Genomic DNA, 18,842 nt, shown 5'->3' on the forward strand with positions numbered 1-18,842 from the left:
CTTTGAATAGCTCATGAGCAGTTTGTACCCTGATTCATTTAAAAGCATCTTTCAAAGATCACATACTGTACATCACATTATAATTGACTATAATGACACACATTTTAACTGATTAAGCTCCAAAAACCCAAGTATTTTTTTAGCATACAGGTGAATTGGACTGCATTTTATTTCACTTCCATAAAAATGCCATTGTTGCATATTTTTTTAACTACAGCATCATCTATAGCAACAAACTTCATTGTTGAGTTTGGGAAGCTCTTTTCATTTCTAGTTTCTGCATTTTAGTTTTGTACTGAGGCATCCAGTTGTACAATTGTGGTTTGTAAAGACTTCTTTCCTCCTCCTTTCTAATCACTTTGGCATCAAAAGGATTTATCAAAAAGCATACAACTTTTACTCAGAAATAAACATAACTAACACTATTCCTGATATATAACAATTTGAATGAACACATGCATTTTTGCATGCTAGGGAAGATTTTTAAATAATGTTTTGTATTTTTATGATTAACCTAGATAACCTTCATATTGTTTTTCTTAACAGAGGAAACACTTTTTAGCTGAAGCCTGGAGAATCTCTGTTCTTAATTATTTCAAAGACTTTGAAGTTTTATCTTAGTTGTTTAAAGAAATTGTATATTAATAAAACAACTTCAAGGAGAATAAGTATTTATTTAGTAGCGTGTCAATTCATTTCTATCAAGATATCAATATAATTAGCAACAACTGTTTCATTAATGCTGTTATAATATAGGTATCACTATTCCTACTTTATTTTTTAGTTTTCTAACCAGCTTACAACATCTCTCTCCTACAACCATTGATCCACTTACATATGGAGTTGCAACATACAATCACATTTCATGCCGAAATAACATGTGGTCTTTAAAAGTAGCAAAACTTGGCTGCAGCAGATTTTGACTGCTTTATTAACTCAGTCATTTGTTTACAAACAATAGTTTGCAACATACAGTATTGTATCAGTTCGGCTACTTGTGACTTAGTCAATAAAGTATGGTTACACAAATCATCAATTAATTACAAGTGTAGCAGATTACTATGTGGTGTAGTAGAACTCAATTGAGTTAAGTAGCTTTGCTTCTGGCTTGTACAGTTTTGTTCTTACCAATCAGCCTTCTATCCCTCATCCCTTTCCTGAAACGTAGTGATTGCTGAATGCCGGTCTCAGAAAGTTAAAATAATTATCAGGTAAAATGCAATAATGAATCTGTTATGATTGGATACATTTAAGTAAAGCCAAATGCACATTGCTGAGTGCTGAAGATCACAATGCATTTAAAGCAAGAAACACACATTTATAATTACTTTCCTTTTGATGGTAGGAGACAGGTAGCTCTTCTGATATGCCCTAATAACATTCTTGGCAGCCCCAGTCCACAAGACTAATGTCAAGGGCATAAAGAGTTTTCTAACAACAATTGTTATCACTTTCCTGCTTTCCAGATTCCATTGGTTGAGAATATCTCTTAACCACATGGCAAGTTTTATTTGTTACATATACTATATCCAGATTCCTTCACTCATTTGCATTTAATAAAGTTCATTCCACCCTTTTTAAAATGCACACCTGATCAATTTGTACAATAACAGAATGCTGTTTATTCTAATTTAGGAGATTATGGATTAAAGACTTAAATGATTACAGCTTGTGTATACATGTGGATTGGCCGATGCAAGGGTGCAGGTTAATGAAACTGTCAAAACGTTTAAGATGGAAGCTACATAAAGAGTTTTTACTTTAAAGATCTTATAGGCAGTCATAAGTTCCTTTAATATTATGCTACAGTTATATAGGATGAATTTATTGTGAGCTGCCTAAAATCCAGCAAGGAAGCAGCATATAAAGTAGTGCAACTAATAAGTATGTGTACAATGCTTAGTAAGCAACCTACCAAACACATTCTTTTGTGGTCCTGAATGATACAAACACAACAGAACCTCTTGGTCCTTTTTTACCTCTAGTGATAAAATTTCATGTTCAAATTTTTTTTCCTGCATTTGTACCAACATGTTCTGTGAATTTTTCTTAATCAACAAAATTTACATGAATATTGCACAGATATATCAAGTTGTCTACATTTGAAAATATCCTTGGGATTATAGTGTTGGTACATGAATTCAGAGGGAATTATCAACCATCGATCAATGCATGTCTCAGTCGGTTTGGGGTTGTTGATTTTTTGCATCATTGGCAGTCAAGAAAAGAACAAGATCCTACAGAAATGCATGCACTGCCACCTTCATATCTCCAGTTGTTCCCACTTGAGGAAGACATGATAGCTGCACTTAGGTATTTAAAGAGAAATTATAAGGAAGCTGACCAAGAATTTTATTTCCATGGCCTTAGAAATTGAAATGCTGGGTATACAGGTAGTCCTCAGCTTAGGGCCACCATTGAGCCCAAAATTTATGTTGCTAAGTTGAAACCTTTGTGAAGTGCACCATTTTACAACCTTTCTTGCCACATTTGTTAAATGAATCACTGAAGTTGTTGAGTCTGTAAGCGTTAAGTGAATCTGGCTTCATTGACTTTGCTTGCCAGAAGGTTGCAAAAGGTAATCACATGACCCGGCAACTGTCATGACAAGCACTTGAATTTTAATCAGGTGACTATGGGGAAACTGTAATAGTCCTAAGTGTGAAAAAAGGTCATAACACACTTTTTTTCAGTGCCATTGTAACTTTGGGCATTAAATAAACTGTTGTATGTTGAGGATTACCATACTATACTTAGACCCCAAACTTTTGTACAACAGTGGAACAATCTACCTGTTTCCAGCACCTCTGGGTAGAGCAGACTTGAAAATCAACTACTCATTGAAAAGGCTAAAAGTACTTTTATTGAGTTTGGCTATATTTAGAGAATCTTGCAAGTCTGATTGTGCTGTACTTCTTTGTTATAGTTCAGTGGATCAGGGAGGCATCTGAGCTGTTTCTGAATGTAATCTTGTTGCTCTGGCCTTTAAACGTATTTCAGCACTTTTACCTAGGTAATTATGGCATATCTTTGACAAGGGCATTTTTCCAAATCTTTAATATCTGTGAAGGGTTCTGCAGTTCCTTATCTCTGGAAATTAAGAGATTGGACAACTACCTCCTCATGGATGGTTTAGCTGATCTACTTCTGGCCCTCTTCTTACAAGTCTAAATTATTCACACTCTCGACCCCTCCTCCCTGCTTGACAATCGATTCGTTTACAGCAGCCTTTTTCAAAGTCGGCCGCTTTGAAGCCGTGCGGACTTCAACTCCCAGAATTCCCCAGCCTTGCAGGGGAATTCCGGGAGTTGAACGCCACACCCTCCATCTTAAAAGTTGCCAAATTTGAAAGGCACCGATTTACATCCTAAGAGCAGCTGTGTAAAGAGCCGTCACAAATCCCAGCCCAGCGGAAGCAATCAGCTTGGAAGAGCTGAAAACCAGGCTTGCAGCTCGTAGACCGCCCCCCACCCCAAACGAGGGAAGCGCGCCGCCCAGGATGCTGTTTAATAAGGCTTGCGGGTGCGCGCCCGCCTCCCAGTGAAAGAGGGAAAGCCGCGCATAGCAAGCGGTCGCGGATAAAGGTACTTTTGGGAGTCGGAACACGGCGCCGTTCCCTTAACGAGCTAATTGCTGCTAGGGGCAAAGGGGAAGGAGGAGACGCCGCCGCCGCCGCCACCTCTGAATCCCGGCTGCCAGCCTGAACTTCTCCCTTCCGGGGTTGGCTTGGCCTACCCCCCCGTATTGCAGTCTTTGAATTGCAGGCCGACCCAGCGGCCGATCCCTCCCCGAACGCGCTTCCTGCGGGAGCTCCAGCAAGCAGCGGTCGCTCGGCTGCTTTGGCGCTCTGGTCCGGCTCGGCGTCCTTCGGTCGCCACGCCCCCACCCCCCACCCCCGGAGCCGAAGGAGATCCTCCTCCTCCTCCTCCTCAGTCCTTTGGGCCGCTCCTGCCGCAAAGCAGGTTAAAAAAAAAAAAACCCGGTGCTTGGGAAGCCAGCTTCCTCCGCCTCCTGGGTCATTTCCTGTAGGCACCGAGAGGCCGGCCCACCGGGCCTTTTCGTCCCTCCCTTCGCTTGCACCGCCCTGGGCTGTGCGCAAGGGAGAGGCTGCTCCGGTTCCGTTCCTCCAAGCCGGTGAGTTGGAGGTGGGCGACCGCGTCCCGAGCGCGTTGATGGAGATTGGGGGGGAATGGACGGGAGCCCCCGAGCTTTTTCCCGGGCCCCGAGGTCGGAAGGCAGGCTGCCAAAAATCACTCCCTCCGTTTTCTCCACCTCCGGACTGGGCAGCAGCACCGCCCTGGCTTCTCCCTTGCCTTTCCCCCACCCCCACCCACCCCTCCGGTGCTCGGGAATCGAAGGTGGCGGCCATCCCGGGGATGCAACAGCTTCAGATGGAACTTCGTTTTCAGCGTTGAGGGGCGGTGGCTGCCGTGCTTATAAACGCGGCTTCCCCTCAGCTGGTCGCGCCGGTTGCCAGGAAATGGGAAAGGCTTTTGCAGACGGCCGGAGACCCCCTTCCCCACTCTGCGTTTTCGCTTGTTTGAGAGGCTGGTTTCTGACGCGCTGAGGGTGGAAACCTCCCTCCGGGTTGCTCTTTCTACCTCACCGCCCCCCCAACATTTTTTTTTGTTGGGGTTGCAAGAAAAGTTTTGCTTTGCTTAGATTTCCTCCCTTCCTCTTTGGTCCAACTAGAGTCACCTTGCTTTTTTTTCCCCCTTGCGCATCCGGTTGCTCCAGTGGAGTGAGTGAACTCGGGCGATTTATTCATTTCTTCGTGGGACTCTGCAGGAAAACAGTTCCTCTCTTTTTGTCTCTTCCTGTTTCTTCATCTTTTTTTTCCCCTCTCCGAGGAAGGTTCTAGATGTACACTTCTGGCCAGCTAATATGGGTTTGGTTTTGTGTATGTATATGCCTGCTCCCGGTGACTGCCTGGACAAGTCTCTGCAGTTTTCTTATCAACATTTTCAGGTGTGGCTTGTCTTGCCTCCTTAGGGCTGAGAGAGTATAGGAACTAGTCCCAAATCACCTGGATATCTTTGGGACCGCGGCAAGACTAAAATTTAGCATCTCCCAGTTTCTAGCCTGGTGTCTTTAGCCACATCACAAAGTGCCTCTCGTACTGTATTAGATGGGGTCAATTTTATACCCCTGTTTCCCCTCCAAATTCTCCAGGATGTGCAGAAGAATGTGTATGATTGCCTACTCTTAAACCCACCTGATCTGTTAGGAATTTCTAAAAGACATTTGCTTCTGTAGGTTCTGCCTCTTGGTTGCCATGGAAATAAGGGGAGGCTCCCTCTTGAACAGAATGGAAAGCAGGCGCACCCCACCGTGTAATCCTAGCTCACCTCCCCAGAAGTCATTCAGTGCATGCTGAAATTGGACTCTGAATAACTGAATGGATTGTATTGCTGTTTTGGTGGGACTTCATTTGCTCCCCTCTATCCCAAAAGAGTTCTGTTTGAAGTTTGGCTTGATTCCTGACTCTGATCAGTTCAAGTGTTGGGGGGCAGCTTCCCAGTTTGCTTTCTATGTTTTATAGATTTAAAGATTAAGGCTTTGTAGTGGTGCAGGTAAAATCTATTTTTGTCTCTTGTCTCTAGTTAGAAGGTACCAAATGGGCTTTCTGTGAGCTTTCTCTGAGTTAGCCCCTTGCTCTGCCTTAATGTCATCTGATTATTCTAATTCTGCTGTCCTTGACTTACAGCCATTTGAAATCACAATGGCACTGAAAAAGGCGACAAGGAACTGGTCCTTACTCTTATAACCTTTGCAGCATGGCCATGGTCACCTGATCAAAATTTGAGTGCTTGGTAACTGGCGTGTATTTAGGACCCCAGGTTCATGTGATTGCCATTTGCAACCTTTCCAGCTGGCTTCAGACAAGCAAAATGGATAGGGGAAGCCAAATTTGCCCATTGATAGCATGATTCACTTCATAACTTAAAGATTTGCCTTGCTCAGCAACAGAAGTTCTGACCTGAATTGTGCTAATAAGTCAAGAACTACCTGTTTTTAGTTTCTGATGTTTTATCATGCCTCTTTTAAAGGTGTGGACAATGTGGAACTGCTTTTTACTTTTTCTCAAAGGAATAGGTCTGTCTTCCAATTTATATTTTTACTTTTTAAGAGATGCATGTGCTCTGGATCAGGGGTGTCAAACTGGCAGCCTGCAGGCCAGATTTGTCACACACAGGCCATGCCCATCCCTGTTCCGTGAATGGGGAAAAGTCACGTGACAGCAACGTGACACTGAGTTTGACACCCATGCTCTGGATGAAACTGGGGGTTACTTCCTTCTTATGCAGTTCTCCTCTTCATTAGCAGCACCATTGGCCTGGCCCAGCCCCCTTAAGAGTCAGATATTGGGTGATGATGTGATTGGTTTTATTGGCAGAGATGCTCTTGAAGGTGCAAAATATCCAACTAGGCAGCAGTCATAAGTGAATCCCTGTGCTATGCTTGTGTGTACACCCTTTCTCTGACTTGTGTTTCATCTCTTTCCAGTCATGTCCTTTCGTAAGGTTGTGCGTCAGAGCAAATTCCGCCACGTCTTTGGGCAGCCTGTCAAGAATGACCAGTGCTATGACGATATCCGGGTTTCACGAGTCACCTGGGACAGCACCTTTTGTGCTGTCAACCCCAAGTTTGTGGCAGTGATTGTCGAGGCCAGTGGAGGGGGGGCCTTTATGGTCCTCCCACTGCAAAAGGTGAAGGATGGGCTCAAGGTGGAAAAAGGAAGGGTGCGGGGAGGAGGAGAAGCAGCAAACGGTTATAAAAATGACTGCTTGTTCTTTCTATGGTTCTCACATCTTTGTATTAATGGAGCCACCTTTTATAAAGGGGGTGGAAGAGAAGGATTATGGGAGAGACTTGATATGGGAAAAGATTAAGACAGAGAATGGGACTCCAGCTTGCAACAAGATTGTGAGATACCTGAACCGTGTGTCAACTCTTATCTCCTTTATTTTCCCCCAGACAGGACGAATTGATAAGTCTTACCCTACCGTGTGTGGACATACTGGACCAGTTTTGGACATTGATTGGTGTCCACATAATGATCAGATTATTGCCAGTGGTTCTGAGGATTGCACTGTTATGGTGAGATGGAAATGGGGAAAGTGTGTATGTAGGTGGGGGTAAAGTGGTCTCTTCAGTAGCCATGCCTCCATGTGTATCTTAAAACAATTGCAATCAATCTTGCAGATGAGAAGTTTTCCTCACAGCTGGGGAAGTATGGGCATATTGTGAAGGATAGAAGAACAAGATTTGTAGCAGTGGGGAAGAAGGCAGAATCCAGTGTACCTTATTTCTGCAAAGGCAGAATATATTATGCAAAATAAAGCATATGTGAATATTTCCCTTAGATAAAACAGGACTGGCAGCCCTTTTGCTGGCAGGAGCTACAGTTCTTCATTTGACAGAGATTGAAAGCTGCAGTGTGGGTGGAGCCATATTATACCCAGAGCAGGGTTTAATTTAGGGGAGGTTTTTCCTTTGCTTTTAAAATGTGAGGTGCTGTTCTTACATAATAGGAGGTGGATAATACTATGCAGGGCATGATGATAGGGTGTTCCAAAATGAATTCCCACTGATGTTGGATGCTGTTAGAGAGAAGGGAAGGTTGTGCTTGAGGTGTAATATTGATGGGAGAGAATGAAGCACATGTGAGCCCTGTGCTCATTGTATTGCACTGTTTGTTCCCTTCAGGTATGGCAGATCCCAGAAAGCGGCCTCACAGTGCCTCTGACCGAACCAGTGGTGGTTCTAGAAGGACACTCAAAACGTGTGGGCATCATCACATGGCATCCAACTGCTCGCAATATCCTTCTGAGTGCAGGTACCACCAGCAAAGTTGAGAAGTTTCTGCTGCAAGCAGGATGCTGTTGAAAAATATAGGCTTATGAGCTGTCTGAAAAAGGACATAACAAACCATTTAGTTGTTCCTTTCTATTCCAGGCTGTGATAATGTGGTTATTGTGTGGAATGTGGGCACAGCAGAAGAGCTTTACTACCTTGACAATCTGCATCCTGACATCATTTATAATGTCAGCTGGAACCGGGACGGCAGTCTGTTCTGTTCAGCTTGCAAGGACAAAAGTGTGCGCATCATTGATCCACGCCGTGGGCAAGTTATAGCTGTAAGTCTGACACTCTTTGAGTTCTTGGTTACATTGTCCCATTCATGAAGTGGTGCATGATGGTGAGAGTTCCATCAGTGTCATGATTAGTTTTGTGGCATTATGACAAGCCATTCTGATCTTGGCAATTCAAAGGGGCTGCTTTTATATTTTGGAGTATTGAGAGAGATTCCCCATTTTCTTATCTGTACCGCCTATTCTGTATTTTATTGCTTCAAGTTCCATTTTTTAGCTGGTTATTAAATCATAGCTGTGAACTAACTTGCACTGTTCTTGGTTTGCAGTAAGGTGACTGCAGATCTACTGAATTTACAAAACAATTTGCAGTGCTTATTGATATAAAATGACACATTGGTGGGTATTCAGCATAGTACAGTAGAATGTTCATTTTGATGCATGACAGGATTCACCTTGTTTTTAGTTTTCCTTAGAGGTCTGTGCTTGCAGAACTATAATCCTACCACGGGAACTAAAAGAATGGCATGTGGAATGTGCTTGAGGCAGAGGTGCTCTCTTAAGGCAAATGAAAATTTTGCAACTGGTACAGTCCGATTTTGTAACTTTGCTTTCAGCAGAATAAATGATGCCTGCGTGCAAATTTTTTTTAAATAAAACTGTCAGCAAGAAATCTGGACACTGTCACCAGTCCTGTGCTGAATACATGTTACAACAAACACATAGGTGGCAGAAAGGTACGAGGACTGTACACTGAAGTAAGCAGGAGAACAGAAATTGAGCCCTCCAGGGACTTAGGATCAAAGCCAAGGACTGGATGACTCCAGTGTCCATCTCACCAGCTACAGGAGGGGATAGGAGGTGCAAATATCTTCCAGTTTGGAAAAGCAGCTTTTTCTTCATGCCAAGAGGTCTTTAAAGGGAGTCTTCCCTAGGAATTGATGCTCTCTAGCAGGGTGTGCCTTTAAGAGCAATTTTTAGCCAGTCTTGCCTACTTGTCTTTTGGGAAAGTTTGATCTGGGGTTTGACAGCCAAGCCAAAATTGCTTTTGCTGAATGTCTGCTGAAGTATCCGTGTGCAACTCCTGTTGCTAGTGATAAGAGATGACAAACTTTGGGCAGGAGGAAGGCCTTTCTTTACACATACATGAATCAATGAAGCAAATAGGTTGAAGGCCCCCTTTTCACTATAATGAACTCAGGCTTCTTATGAGCATTTAGTAATGTAGGGCAGGGGTCGCCAACCTTTTGGACCCCAGGGACCACCACACTCATAATTTTAAATCCCGTGGAGCAGAGACCCTGGGAAAGTCCCCCAAAAAGACTGCAGGAAAATTCCCCGCCCCGTTTTCCTACCGATCGATCGTTTTTTTATTTGGGATCACAGGATACCATCTCCAGCTCTGTTCTTAGGGAGAGAGGGGGAGAGAGGGAGGGAGGGATGGGGAGAGAGAGAGAGGTGCTTCATGCAAGGAAAGCAGCAGAAGCAGCAGAAGTCTTTCTTTCTCTCCCCCAAACTCCGCCAGAAATGAGACTTTGTGAGACTTGTTGCGTCAACACAGCCTCTTGGAGCAGGAGGCCTTGCAGGGTCCCAAAGACTCATTTCTGGCGGAGTTTGGGGGAGAGAAAGAAAGACTTTTGCTGCTTTCCTTGCATGCAGCCAAAAGCAGAAGAAGCAGCAGAAAGAAGCAGCCCGGTGGCCAGGCCAGGCGAGTGGGCTGAGTGGGGCAAGTTCCCCCCCTCCGCCCTTTCCCCACTCCCCTCACTACCTCGTGTTGTGCGCAATGCAAGCAATGCAAGCCTTGTGTTCCCGCGGGCCCTGTGGGCGGCGCAGCGTTGTGATCCTGCGCAGCCTGGATTAATTGCTTTGGGGGGTGCTCTGGGGGTGACATTTCTCTGCAGACCACCAAAGTTTTCTTGCGGACCACCAGTGGTCCCCCGGTCCGCTAGTTGGCGACCACCGATGTAGGGGAAGGGGGTTGTTTTAAATGAGATGGGGATGATGATGCTGGGAACCTGCCAGTGATGGTGGCATAAATATTGTCTTGCCAGTTAAGGACCTGTGTAGAGATATAATTATCTCTGTAGAGTTGTAATAGCTTAGTTGAAGAATAATGCATTATCTTATTACTGCAACTGCTGGGATACAAAGTGGCCTGGTCTTGAACCCTTGTTCCCTTTTTTACTTTCCTATCAGCCCTGTCCAAATGCTTTTAGCTCCTAAAGAGAAAGAGACTTTTTTTTTTTTAAGAAAGTTGCAGTCTAGCAGCTGAGGTTTGCAAAAGAGTGGAGTAGAAGAAAAATCATATAAAGTGTTTTGTTATTTAGATCTATGGTATTTTTTCTTTAGATCTATGGATAGTTCATCAAAATTAGGAAAGGCAAAGAATTAGAAAATGTTTTGATTGCCACCCAACAATTGTATTTTTTTCTTTTTTCTGTATACCTGCATGTTTGATAATAATTGCTGTATAATAATCTCTCATCCTGGTATATAATAATTGCCAATAATTGCATATTATTTACGTTGTCCTAAACTGATATATTTTAATATTTTGAACTAAATGTTACCTTGAAATTGTTATTTAATTTTTCAATTCTTGTAACTGTTTCCTCTTTTGTTTGTCTTTCTGTTTTTCTTTTGGATTATGTTTTAAATATTTAGAGAGCAAGAAAGAGATTTTAAAAAATATTGACATAGTTAAATTACATTTTTTAGATGTCAGCAAGGGAGTTTAATAATTGTGTGGCCTGATTAATTTTGAAAGGAGAAGAGTGACAGAAGAAGCTTCCTTTTCCTGCAGAGTGCTAAGGTTTTAACATCTTGGGTTCTTTGCTCAGAAGCAAATTAAAAATGAGGCCTTTGCTGTTCTTAATTTCTCATCACAAAAACCTTACTGGCCTCCCAGCTTAATCTAGCCTGTTCCTAGGCAACCTTTGGAGGAAACACTTGGATTTGGCTATGTGTTTTAGTTTCCTTAGAACGGGCACCAAATGGAAAGGTAGGGCAAAGCTGAAGAAATTATGCTTAAATACCTGCAACAATGTTAAGGCTTCTTCAGGCTGAATTTAAATCTTGATGACTGGTAGGAGAGCGTAGTCTGGATTCAGTTTGAGAGATACCTGAGCAGAGCTGGCAGGGAGAATTTATGTTGTCTATTGTGGAACCTGCTTGCTTTCTCTAACCTGACCCTTTCCCTTTTGCCCACCAGGAGAGGGAGAAAGCCCATGAGGGAGCACGCCCAATGCGAGCCATTTTCCTGGCTGATGGGAAGATTTTTACAACAGGCTTCAGCCGTATGAGCGAAAGGCAGCTGGCTCTCTGGGACCCGGTGAGTGGGAAAGCGAATGGAGGGGGACACAACTAGGTTGTGGGAGGAAGACTCCAACAGAAGAGAAACCCCTGTCAGTTCCAAGAGCCTGAGCAACAAGTTCTCTCCCCTTCCCATTCTGAAGGTTGCTTTGTTCTCAAATGAGGATTGCTTTAAGTTCGGTTCTGCAAGAGAACCCCTCGTGATTATATCTTGAAGGAAATGAACAGACTCCTGCCCCATCTTCTACAATCACATTACTGCCCCACACCATCCCCACAACGTGAAGGTATCTGAAGAAGGGTGGGGATTCTGCTACAATTCAAAACCCTGGATGAGAAGATTCTCCATCTCAAGCAGTTCTCCGATATAGAGTAACCTTCCCAAACCAGTCTAGAGCGCATCTCTCTTATTGCCTACCAGCAAGGCAGTAGGCAGCGACTAAGTAAAAGCATTACACAAAAGGGGCTGATGTGGAGGCAACCATCTGAAAGAGGTTATAATATGCCTTTGTGCTTTCTTGTTTCTGTCGATTTCAGGAAAATCTTGAAGAACCTATGGCATTGCAGGAACTGGACTCCAGCAATGGGGCCCTTCTGCCCTTCTACGATCCTGACACCAACGTTATCTACGTCTGTGGCAAAGTAGGCTTTCTTACTTGGTTTGTATATGCAGGTATTTGCATGATGGTGCCTGAGTGAGGTAGAATATCTCTTCCACTACATTTTATGTGTTAACTTCACAGATAGCACAATTTTTAAATTAATTGGTACAGGCCAGGGGTGGCGAACCCATGGCACGCCTGCCACAGGTGGCACGCAGAGCCCTCTCTGTGGGCACACAACACTGTCGCCCCTGCTCAAGTCCACTGCCCCTGCATGAGTGCCTCCCGCCAGCCAGCTGGTCTTCAGGTCTCTTCCACGCATGTGTGGGGGTGCATGTGTCGGGGTGGGGCAAACTTGCATGCAGGGGACATGTGCATGTGCAGGGGTGCACGGTCCCATGCACGGGGGGCACACCTTGCACTTTGGGTATGCGCCTTTTCAGTGCCCAAAAGGTTTGTCATCATTGGTATAGGCTTTTCTATCAAAGTACTTGAGAGTCTGTTGGCGATCTAATAGAGGGGTAATACAGAGGTACTGGCGACCTGCGGGCCGGATGCGTCATGTGCAGGCCACACCCACCCCAATGCCATGAAGGGGAAAAAATGTCGCAAAACATCACATGACGGCAACATGACGCTGCAAACTTGACACCAGTAATCTAATATTTTCCCTCCCTGTTGTAGCTTGTCTTGTAATTCAGTGTTAATATTGCAAAGTAATCAGATTCTCCAGCTGTTACTAAATAAAATTAGGCCTATGTTTTTGTGTTCTACGTCTCTGACTCCTGGGAATTCTGGGTGTAACTCTCATCAGTTGAATTACACCAGCAATTGACTGCATTGTCTAGGAATGAGAGGAAGTGACCCTTGTATCTGGAGGGCAACCCTTATGTTGAAGACATCCAATCAAAGTGTACAGGCCAAAACAGGCCTAATTTTGGTGTTTTGGTCACATAATTAGGGGTCAGGTCTACCTCTTTTCCCTTAAGGATATTATCGGTGAGTAGATTAAACTCTTTCATATTTTACTAGGCACAGGGCACCCATGTAACGGCAGGCTATTAAACAGTGTAATAATAATGGGTGACATATATGGGACTTCATCTCAAATACATTGAGTGAGGGCTAACTTTCTGACTGATGATTTTCTAATGTATTTTTCTGCCATTCAAAGAGTGGCAATTCTGTCATGGTGTGTCTTGCTATCTTTTCTTGCCTCTCCAGGGAGATTCTAGCATCCGGTATTTTGAGATCACAGCAGAACCACCATATATCCACTTCCTGAACACATTTACTAGCAAAGAACCACAACGGGGCATGGGTTGGATGCCCAAGCGGGGTCTGGATGTCAACAAGTGTGAGATTGCCAGGTAATCAGATTAAATTGTTAATAGGAAGGTATAGAGGGGAATGGCAAGAAAGCAGATAGGGCAGTCAAAGTGTGGCATGAATTATTTTCATAGTTTTTAAAGCTCCAGGCTGGTTAATTCAATTGCTCTTTCTCTCTGTTTCTGTAGATTTTACAAACTCCATGAGCGCAAGTGTGAACCCATTGTTATGACAGTGCCAAGGAAGGTGGGTATTTCATAAGGAGACGTTAGCCTGCTTTTCATTACAAGGATTCCTGGTCCAGCTTCCCTCCCTCCTCTTCATCAGTAGGCAGGCAAGCAGATGCAGTTTAACATCTGACCTAATTGCCTAATGTTAGAATTAAAATCCAATACTAAAATTAAAATACAGTACCAGAATCCTAATCTGGAAGAAAGAAGATCTTGCCACTGTAATGCTCTATTGGCATCTTGCTAGGAAGTGCACTATGTTGTTAAAAGACAGCACAGGCTACAAATTCCTAGATTCTGGCAGTAATTAAGGCAAGTTGGGCAATTTATAAAATGTCAAGAATCATTTGGCTGCCACTTTTTTCCCCTCAGATCTTGATTTCTGTCACTCTGCATTAATTTGTAATTGTGTTGATTTAATAATACTAGCCAGCGATTTAGTATGTTTAAGGAATGTGCTCCAGTTCTCATATCTGTCATTTTTAAAAAGCTCAATAAGGCAGGCCAGTTCCAATCTTATTTCAACCATGAGTCTCTCAGACCGGGGTCGCCAACCTTTTGGACCTCAGGGACCACCAAACTCATAATTTTAAATCCTGAGGACCACTAATATGAATTTTGACTGACGATGGCTTGCTGATGGTGGGAAAGAGAGAAAGAGAGAGCTCTGATCTAACCTCTCTCTCTCTCACACACACACACACACACACATGCATGCACACATAGACACACACAAAGAGACACACAAACACAAACACACGGAGGCAAGGGTGAGATTCAAATTTCTTAATAACTGGTTCTGTGGATGTGGCCTAATTTGTGGGTGTGGCTTGGTCATGTGACTGGCTGGGCATGGCTTGTATGTAAATATAAATATTTATGTAAATATTGAATTTTTTATTTAAAAAAGAGCAACTTTTACCCAAAATTAGGCAAAGCAAGCAAGCAGATTGAGTTGCTCACAGAATCACAGATTCACTTAGAGATCTGTGTTTTTGCCATCGGCTACCTGCGTCTGCACTGAATAATAGAACCTTCAGTCCTAAGGGAAGTTCAGCTCTGCTTAAAAGATCTAAAGATTAGCTAGAAAGCAAGAAATCCAACGATTTCCTGCTTTCTAGTTAATCTAAATCTCCCAACACAGCAGAACAGCTGATGGGGAAAAAAAAGGATAAATAGCAACTTCGCAGACAAGTTTGCCAGGTAAGGAATGAATGGGCAGGGAGGGTTCCCGCAGGCTATGTGGGTGGCGCAGCCTGGATTAATTGCTTTGGGGGGGTGCTCTGGGAGAGATTTCTCTGCAGACCATGAAAATTTTCTTGCAGATCATCAGTGGTCCGCAGACCACCGGTTGGCGACCACTGTCTTAGACATCTTGCAAATTAAGGTTACAGTTGTGCCAAGATTTAAACTAGGGTGTTTGAATTGACAGTTTAGAACAACTATATAGTGTCCTACTACTCCTTGTCAGGATTTGTCTCAACTGCTGTATTGTATTGCTATTTGATACTCTCTGTTTAAAACATTCCTGGCAGTTGAGAGTGAGGGTTTTTTACAATGCACACATCTGTTTTCATTCATATTTTTCATCTCTCTGGAGTTATATGATTCTGAAAAACATCTAAGCTTTCCTGGCCGCCTTTGACCTGAGTGTGACCATTTCTTTTCCTTTCAGTTACACACCTACTCCTTCACCATGAAATGCAACATTCTGCTCCGAATGTGATTTCCAAAAGTTCCAGTAGAATCGATCTTTATTCAGAAATATAAAGAAAAATGTTGAAACAGAATCAAAGCTTATTTTCCTTGACTAGCTAGAATTCCTTTGGTGAAGGGACTGATTCTAGAGACCTTTCCCTCTACTATTGTGTAGGCCAGGGATGTCAAACTTGATTTCATTCAGGGTCATGTCAGGGTGTTTGACCTCAGGGGGCCTGGGTGGGCGTGGCCAGCTCAATGTCACTCATGTCAGGGGCGCCTGTGGCGGCCCAAGTTCTTCCAGTGAAAACGGGCTCCTGAGCTCCATTTTCAGCTGCAACGGCCTCCTGCAACCCTCTGACAGTGAAAATGGAGCTCTGGAGGTATGTGGCCCTCACGAGCTCCGTTTTCTCTGGCAGAGGCACAAAGGTACCACAGGCCAGTCCTTTGCTGTATCCAGGGTAGCCTCGCGGATCAGATTAAAGCACTTGAGTTTGACACCCCTGGTGTAGGCTGTGCAACAATATACCATGTGTGGCAGATCCATAAACACTGAGGAATTAAGACGTTCCTTTCCCAATTCTGTGCCAGTTATCTCTCAGATTGGCTTTTTGTGTTTTCTCAGGCAGAATGGACATTCTCAGTATTACCACATGAAACTGTTCACATTTTGGGCTCCGTGTGTGTATGACACATTTAGTCGTCTTCTCCATGTTCAGTCTTGGTTAAATATACTCTGATTACTCAACTTAGGGCTCTGTTCCATTGCTCTGTGCCAGTGTCATGAAAGCTAATGGCTGTCCTCTCTTTACAGTCAGATCTGTTCCAAGATGACTTGTACCCAGACACAGCTGGGCCAGAAGCTGCCATGGAAGCAGAGGAATGGGTGGCAGGGAAGACAGCACCCCCCATCCTAATCTCACTGCGTGAAGCCTATGTGCCCACCAAACAACGGGATCTCAAGGTCAACCGAAGAAGCTTGTTGCCTGAGGGTCGCTCAACAGCTCCCTCCAACACTGGGCTGAGTGCCACACCCTCCAGTGCCATGACTCCAGCCGCTGCCACATCTGCTCTTAGTGCTACTGCTGCTAGTGGGGTAGGTGTTATGCTGTTGCTTGTGGCAGATGGGGATTCCAAGGGAGGGGGGCTGGATGGGTGGACTGGGGAGGATTGCATGGAGTTGAGCTGGGGAGAGCAGGAGTTGTTGGAGGAAGGACCAAACGGTAGATGGATGGATGGATAGATAAGACTTTGTTATAATCAAAGACCAAAACCAATCATGAGGGCAGAGTAGACTTGTAAGGTGTTGTAGGGTAGCACTGAGTGTCTGCTTCGTCATGGGGCTTTTTGCCCTCCCTTCATGCAGAAAAGCAAACTTCCAGCTCTTCACAGCTTTGAGAAGAATCAGCAATTTAAGAAAGGCTGGGTAGTGACTTTCTCGGCTTAGAATATGGGCTTGCACAGATCTCTTTGCAGCTCAAAATAATGACACTTTAATTTTTGGCAACCAACCATGTAAACCAGGCTCTTGGAAACACTGATGCAGCCAAATATGTTGAGCTTTCTGGCTGGAGCATTCTGGGAGTTAGTTCATACGTCTTAAAACTGCTAAAGTTGAGAAAAACGACTGTAGAAGATTTCTCTATTTGGAACCATAACAATGACCTTCTTCCTTATTGTGACTCCCATATGATGAGGATAGGGTTGTGCAAATGTGTTGATCAGGCTTGGGAATGTGGGTCAGACTTGCTTTCCGCACCTTTTCCTGCGTCAGATTGTGTCCTGTATTTGCTGTCTGTTTCTTTAATGAGAACGAGTGCTGGTTTGAGCTGAGCCATCGGAATTCTGGGGAACTTGTAGGCAAAAAAGATGGATAATATGATGAAATAATGAATGGATAACTTTTTCCCATTTGCAGGAAGGGAGGCAGCTTACTGAAGAGGTGTTGCGTGAAGTGGCATCTCTGCGGGCGCTTGTGGCTGCACAGGGAGAGCGCATTGCACGGCTAGAGTTGCAGCTGAGCCGCATTGAGAATGGTGATGTCTAGTGGGCCTTGCCTCCCCACCGCCCCCCAAGAGAACCTGACCAACGCGGAGGATCTCACTTACTTCCCCTTCCTTTGATCTGCCAGTAATCCCTTCACATTTCCCCCTCCTCCTCCTGCCCTGTGGGGTGAGACAGGGGCTTGCCCTCTCTTGCTGCTACTGGGAATGTTTCTTGGGCTTTGTCTCGGACCAAATCTCCTCTTCCTCTCACTTTTGCACCCCATATTATCTAAGGGGCCATATGCTAGTGCCCTACCCATTGCTCCTTTGCCTTATTCTGGTCAGGGGCCTATTTCCTGTCCCGTTCCCATGGATGGGGCCGGCCTAGATATCACCCAGGGAGATTGGGGCTGTCTGACAGCTTGGCCTGGCCTGCCTGTACCCTCCCACTGAGAATAAGGCTGAGGTTCCCTTATGAGTCTCTCATGGCAAGTGTGTATGTGCCGCGGGGTGGGGTGGCGGGAAGCTTATTGGAAGCCTGGGCCACTTAAGAGTCAGTGCCGAGGTGGGATGCCTTTTCTCAGATAGAACCATTGAAATCCCATTGAGGAGTTTCCTGCTTCCTTGTCTGAACTTTTTGCAATGAGAACCATGGAGAGACATCCAGTAGGGCCAGGTGGTGAAAGAAGCCTGCCTTCTGGTTACAGTCCTCAGCTACTGTCTCTGGAACCGCTCCTTTTTCTGTCTTCCAAAACACAGTGAGGATGGAATAGGAGAAATAAACTGTACGGGGTTGATATCTATATTTTCATTCCAAATAAAAGTCTTTATAGAATCAGAGCTCTGTGCAGCTTATTATTGTGGGGGCCTCTGACTTGGAGTGACTTCCAAGGTAAGTGCAAATTCTTTTCCAGAATGTCAGCTGGCCTTCTTCGGACTACTGATGGAAATTTCCTCCACCCTCCAATAACCTGGGAAAACAGTTGTATCGTGCAGTAATCCCTACTTTAAGCTGACTGGAAATTCCTAAAGTAACCAGAGTGCCTTCCCCCACTTCTTCCATAAAGGAGATGGGGACCTGCTTCCTTCAGTCATAGAATATTCTGCTTGGAACCTTTATGGGTTATCTATGTGCCCCACGTTGAAAGCATGAGGAATTCAAATAGGGGGATGTAATAAATAATTGCCTTTTGACCTAAATTTTTAACATTCATTTTGAACATACCAAAATTATTTAGTCATCTTTGTACCGAAGGTGGCTTTTGAAGCTGCATTTTCAGAATATCCGCAAACCTTTTCCATTATCTGCAATTTTGGGGGTGGGGAGTGGTATATGCAAGCTTATATTCTTGTTTATTTAAATAGGTGTAATAGGTGTAGCTCCTTTTCAGTGAAATTTGAGAACACTTCATGTGGGTGTATTCCTGGAGAGGACAAAAATCTAACCTGTTATAATGCTGAGTCAATACTACCATCCATCCCATTTTCAAATAATTTCCAGTGCACATGAATGCCACTGTGGGCTCTATTATTTTCTCATTGTGCATATTTAAGACATTTAGGGCTTCTCTCTAGGGCTGGCCAAGAACC

General features: G+C 44.2%; 1 protein-coding gene across 3 annotated transcripts; it reads left to right on the top strand.

The window, feature by feature from the left end:
- Positions 1–3,326: 3,326 nt before the first annotated feature.
- Positions 3,327–18,092, top strand: CORO1B (coronin 1B). 3 transcript variants are annotated; one of them, XM_026707942.2, is made up of 11 exons: positions 3,327–3,584; positions 6,508–6,710; positions 6,979–7,101; positions 7,711–7,840; positions 7,960–8,141; positions 11,308–11,427; positions 11,946–12,050; positions 13,235–13,380; positions 13,528–13,585; positions 16,082–16,363; positions 17,186–18,092. In XM_026707942.2, exons 2-11 carry the CDS (start codon positions 6,510–6,512, stop codon positions 17,312–17,314), a joined length of 1,476 nt encoding a protein of 491 aa, XP_026563727.1. In that variant the 5' UTR covers positions 3,327–3,584; positions 6,508–6,509; the 3' UTR covers positions 17,315–18,092. The 3 variants fall into 3 exon arrangements, with proteins under 3 accessions (XP_026563727.1, XP_026563725.1, XP_087776805.1); XM_026707940.2 differs by lacking the exon at positions 3,327–3,584 and adding an exon at positions 3,981–4,134; XM_087920679.1 differs by lacking the exon at positions 3,327–3,584 and adding an exon at positions 4,137–4,968.
- The last annotated feature ends 750 nt before the right edge of the window (positions 18,093–18,842 follow it).

Source organism: Pseudonaja textilis, chromosome 1 (assembly GCF_049901715.1).
Source record: "Pseudonaja textilis isolate UNSWEBS1 chromosome 1, rPseTex1.2, whole genome shotgun sequence".
Classification (NCBI taxonomy): Eukaryota; Metazoa; Chordata; class Lepidosauria; order Squamata; family Elapidae; genus Pseudonaja; species Pseudonaja textilis.

Bases quoted from the DNA above. Each gene is read 5' to 3' on its own strand.
- CORO1B (XM_026707942.2), top strand. From the start codon at position 6,510: ATGTCCTTTCGTAAGGTTGTGCGTCAGAGCAAATTCCGCCACGTCTTT. The intron at 7,841-7,959 runs GTACCACCAGCA...TTTCTATTCCAG, and splicing joins CAATATCCTTCTGAGTGCAG to GCTGTGATAATGTGGTTATT. The intron at 16,364-17,185 runs GTAGGTGTTATG...TCCCATTTGCAG, and splicing joins GTGCTACTGCTGCTAGTGGG to GAAGGGAGGCAGCTTACTGA.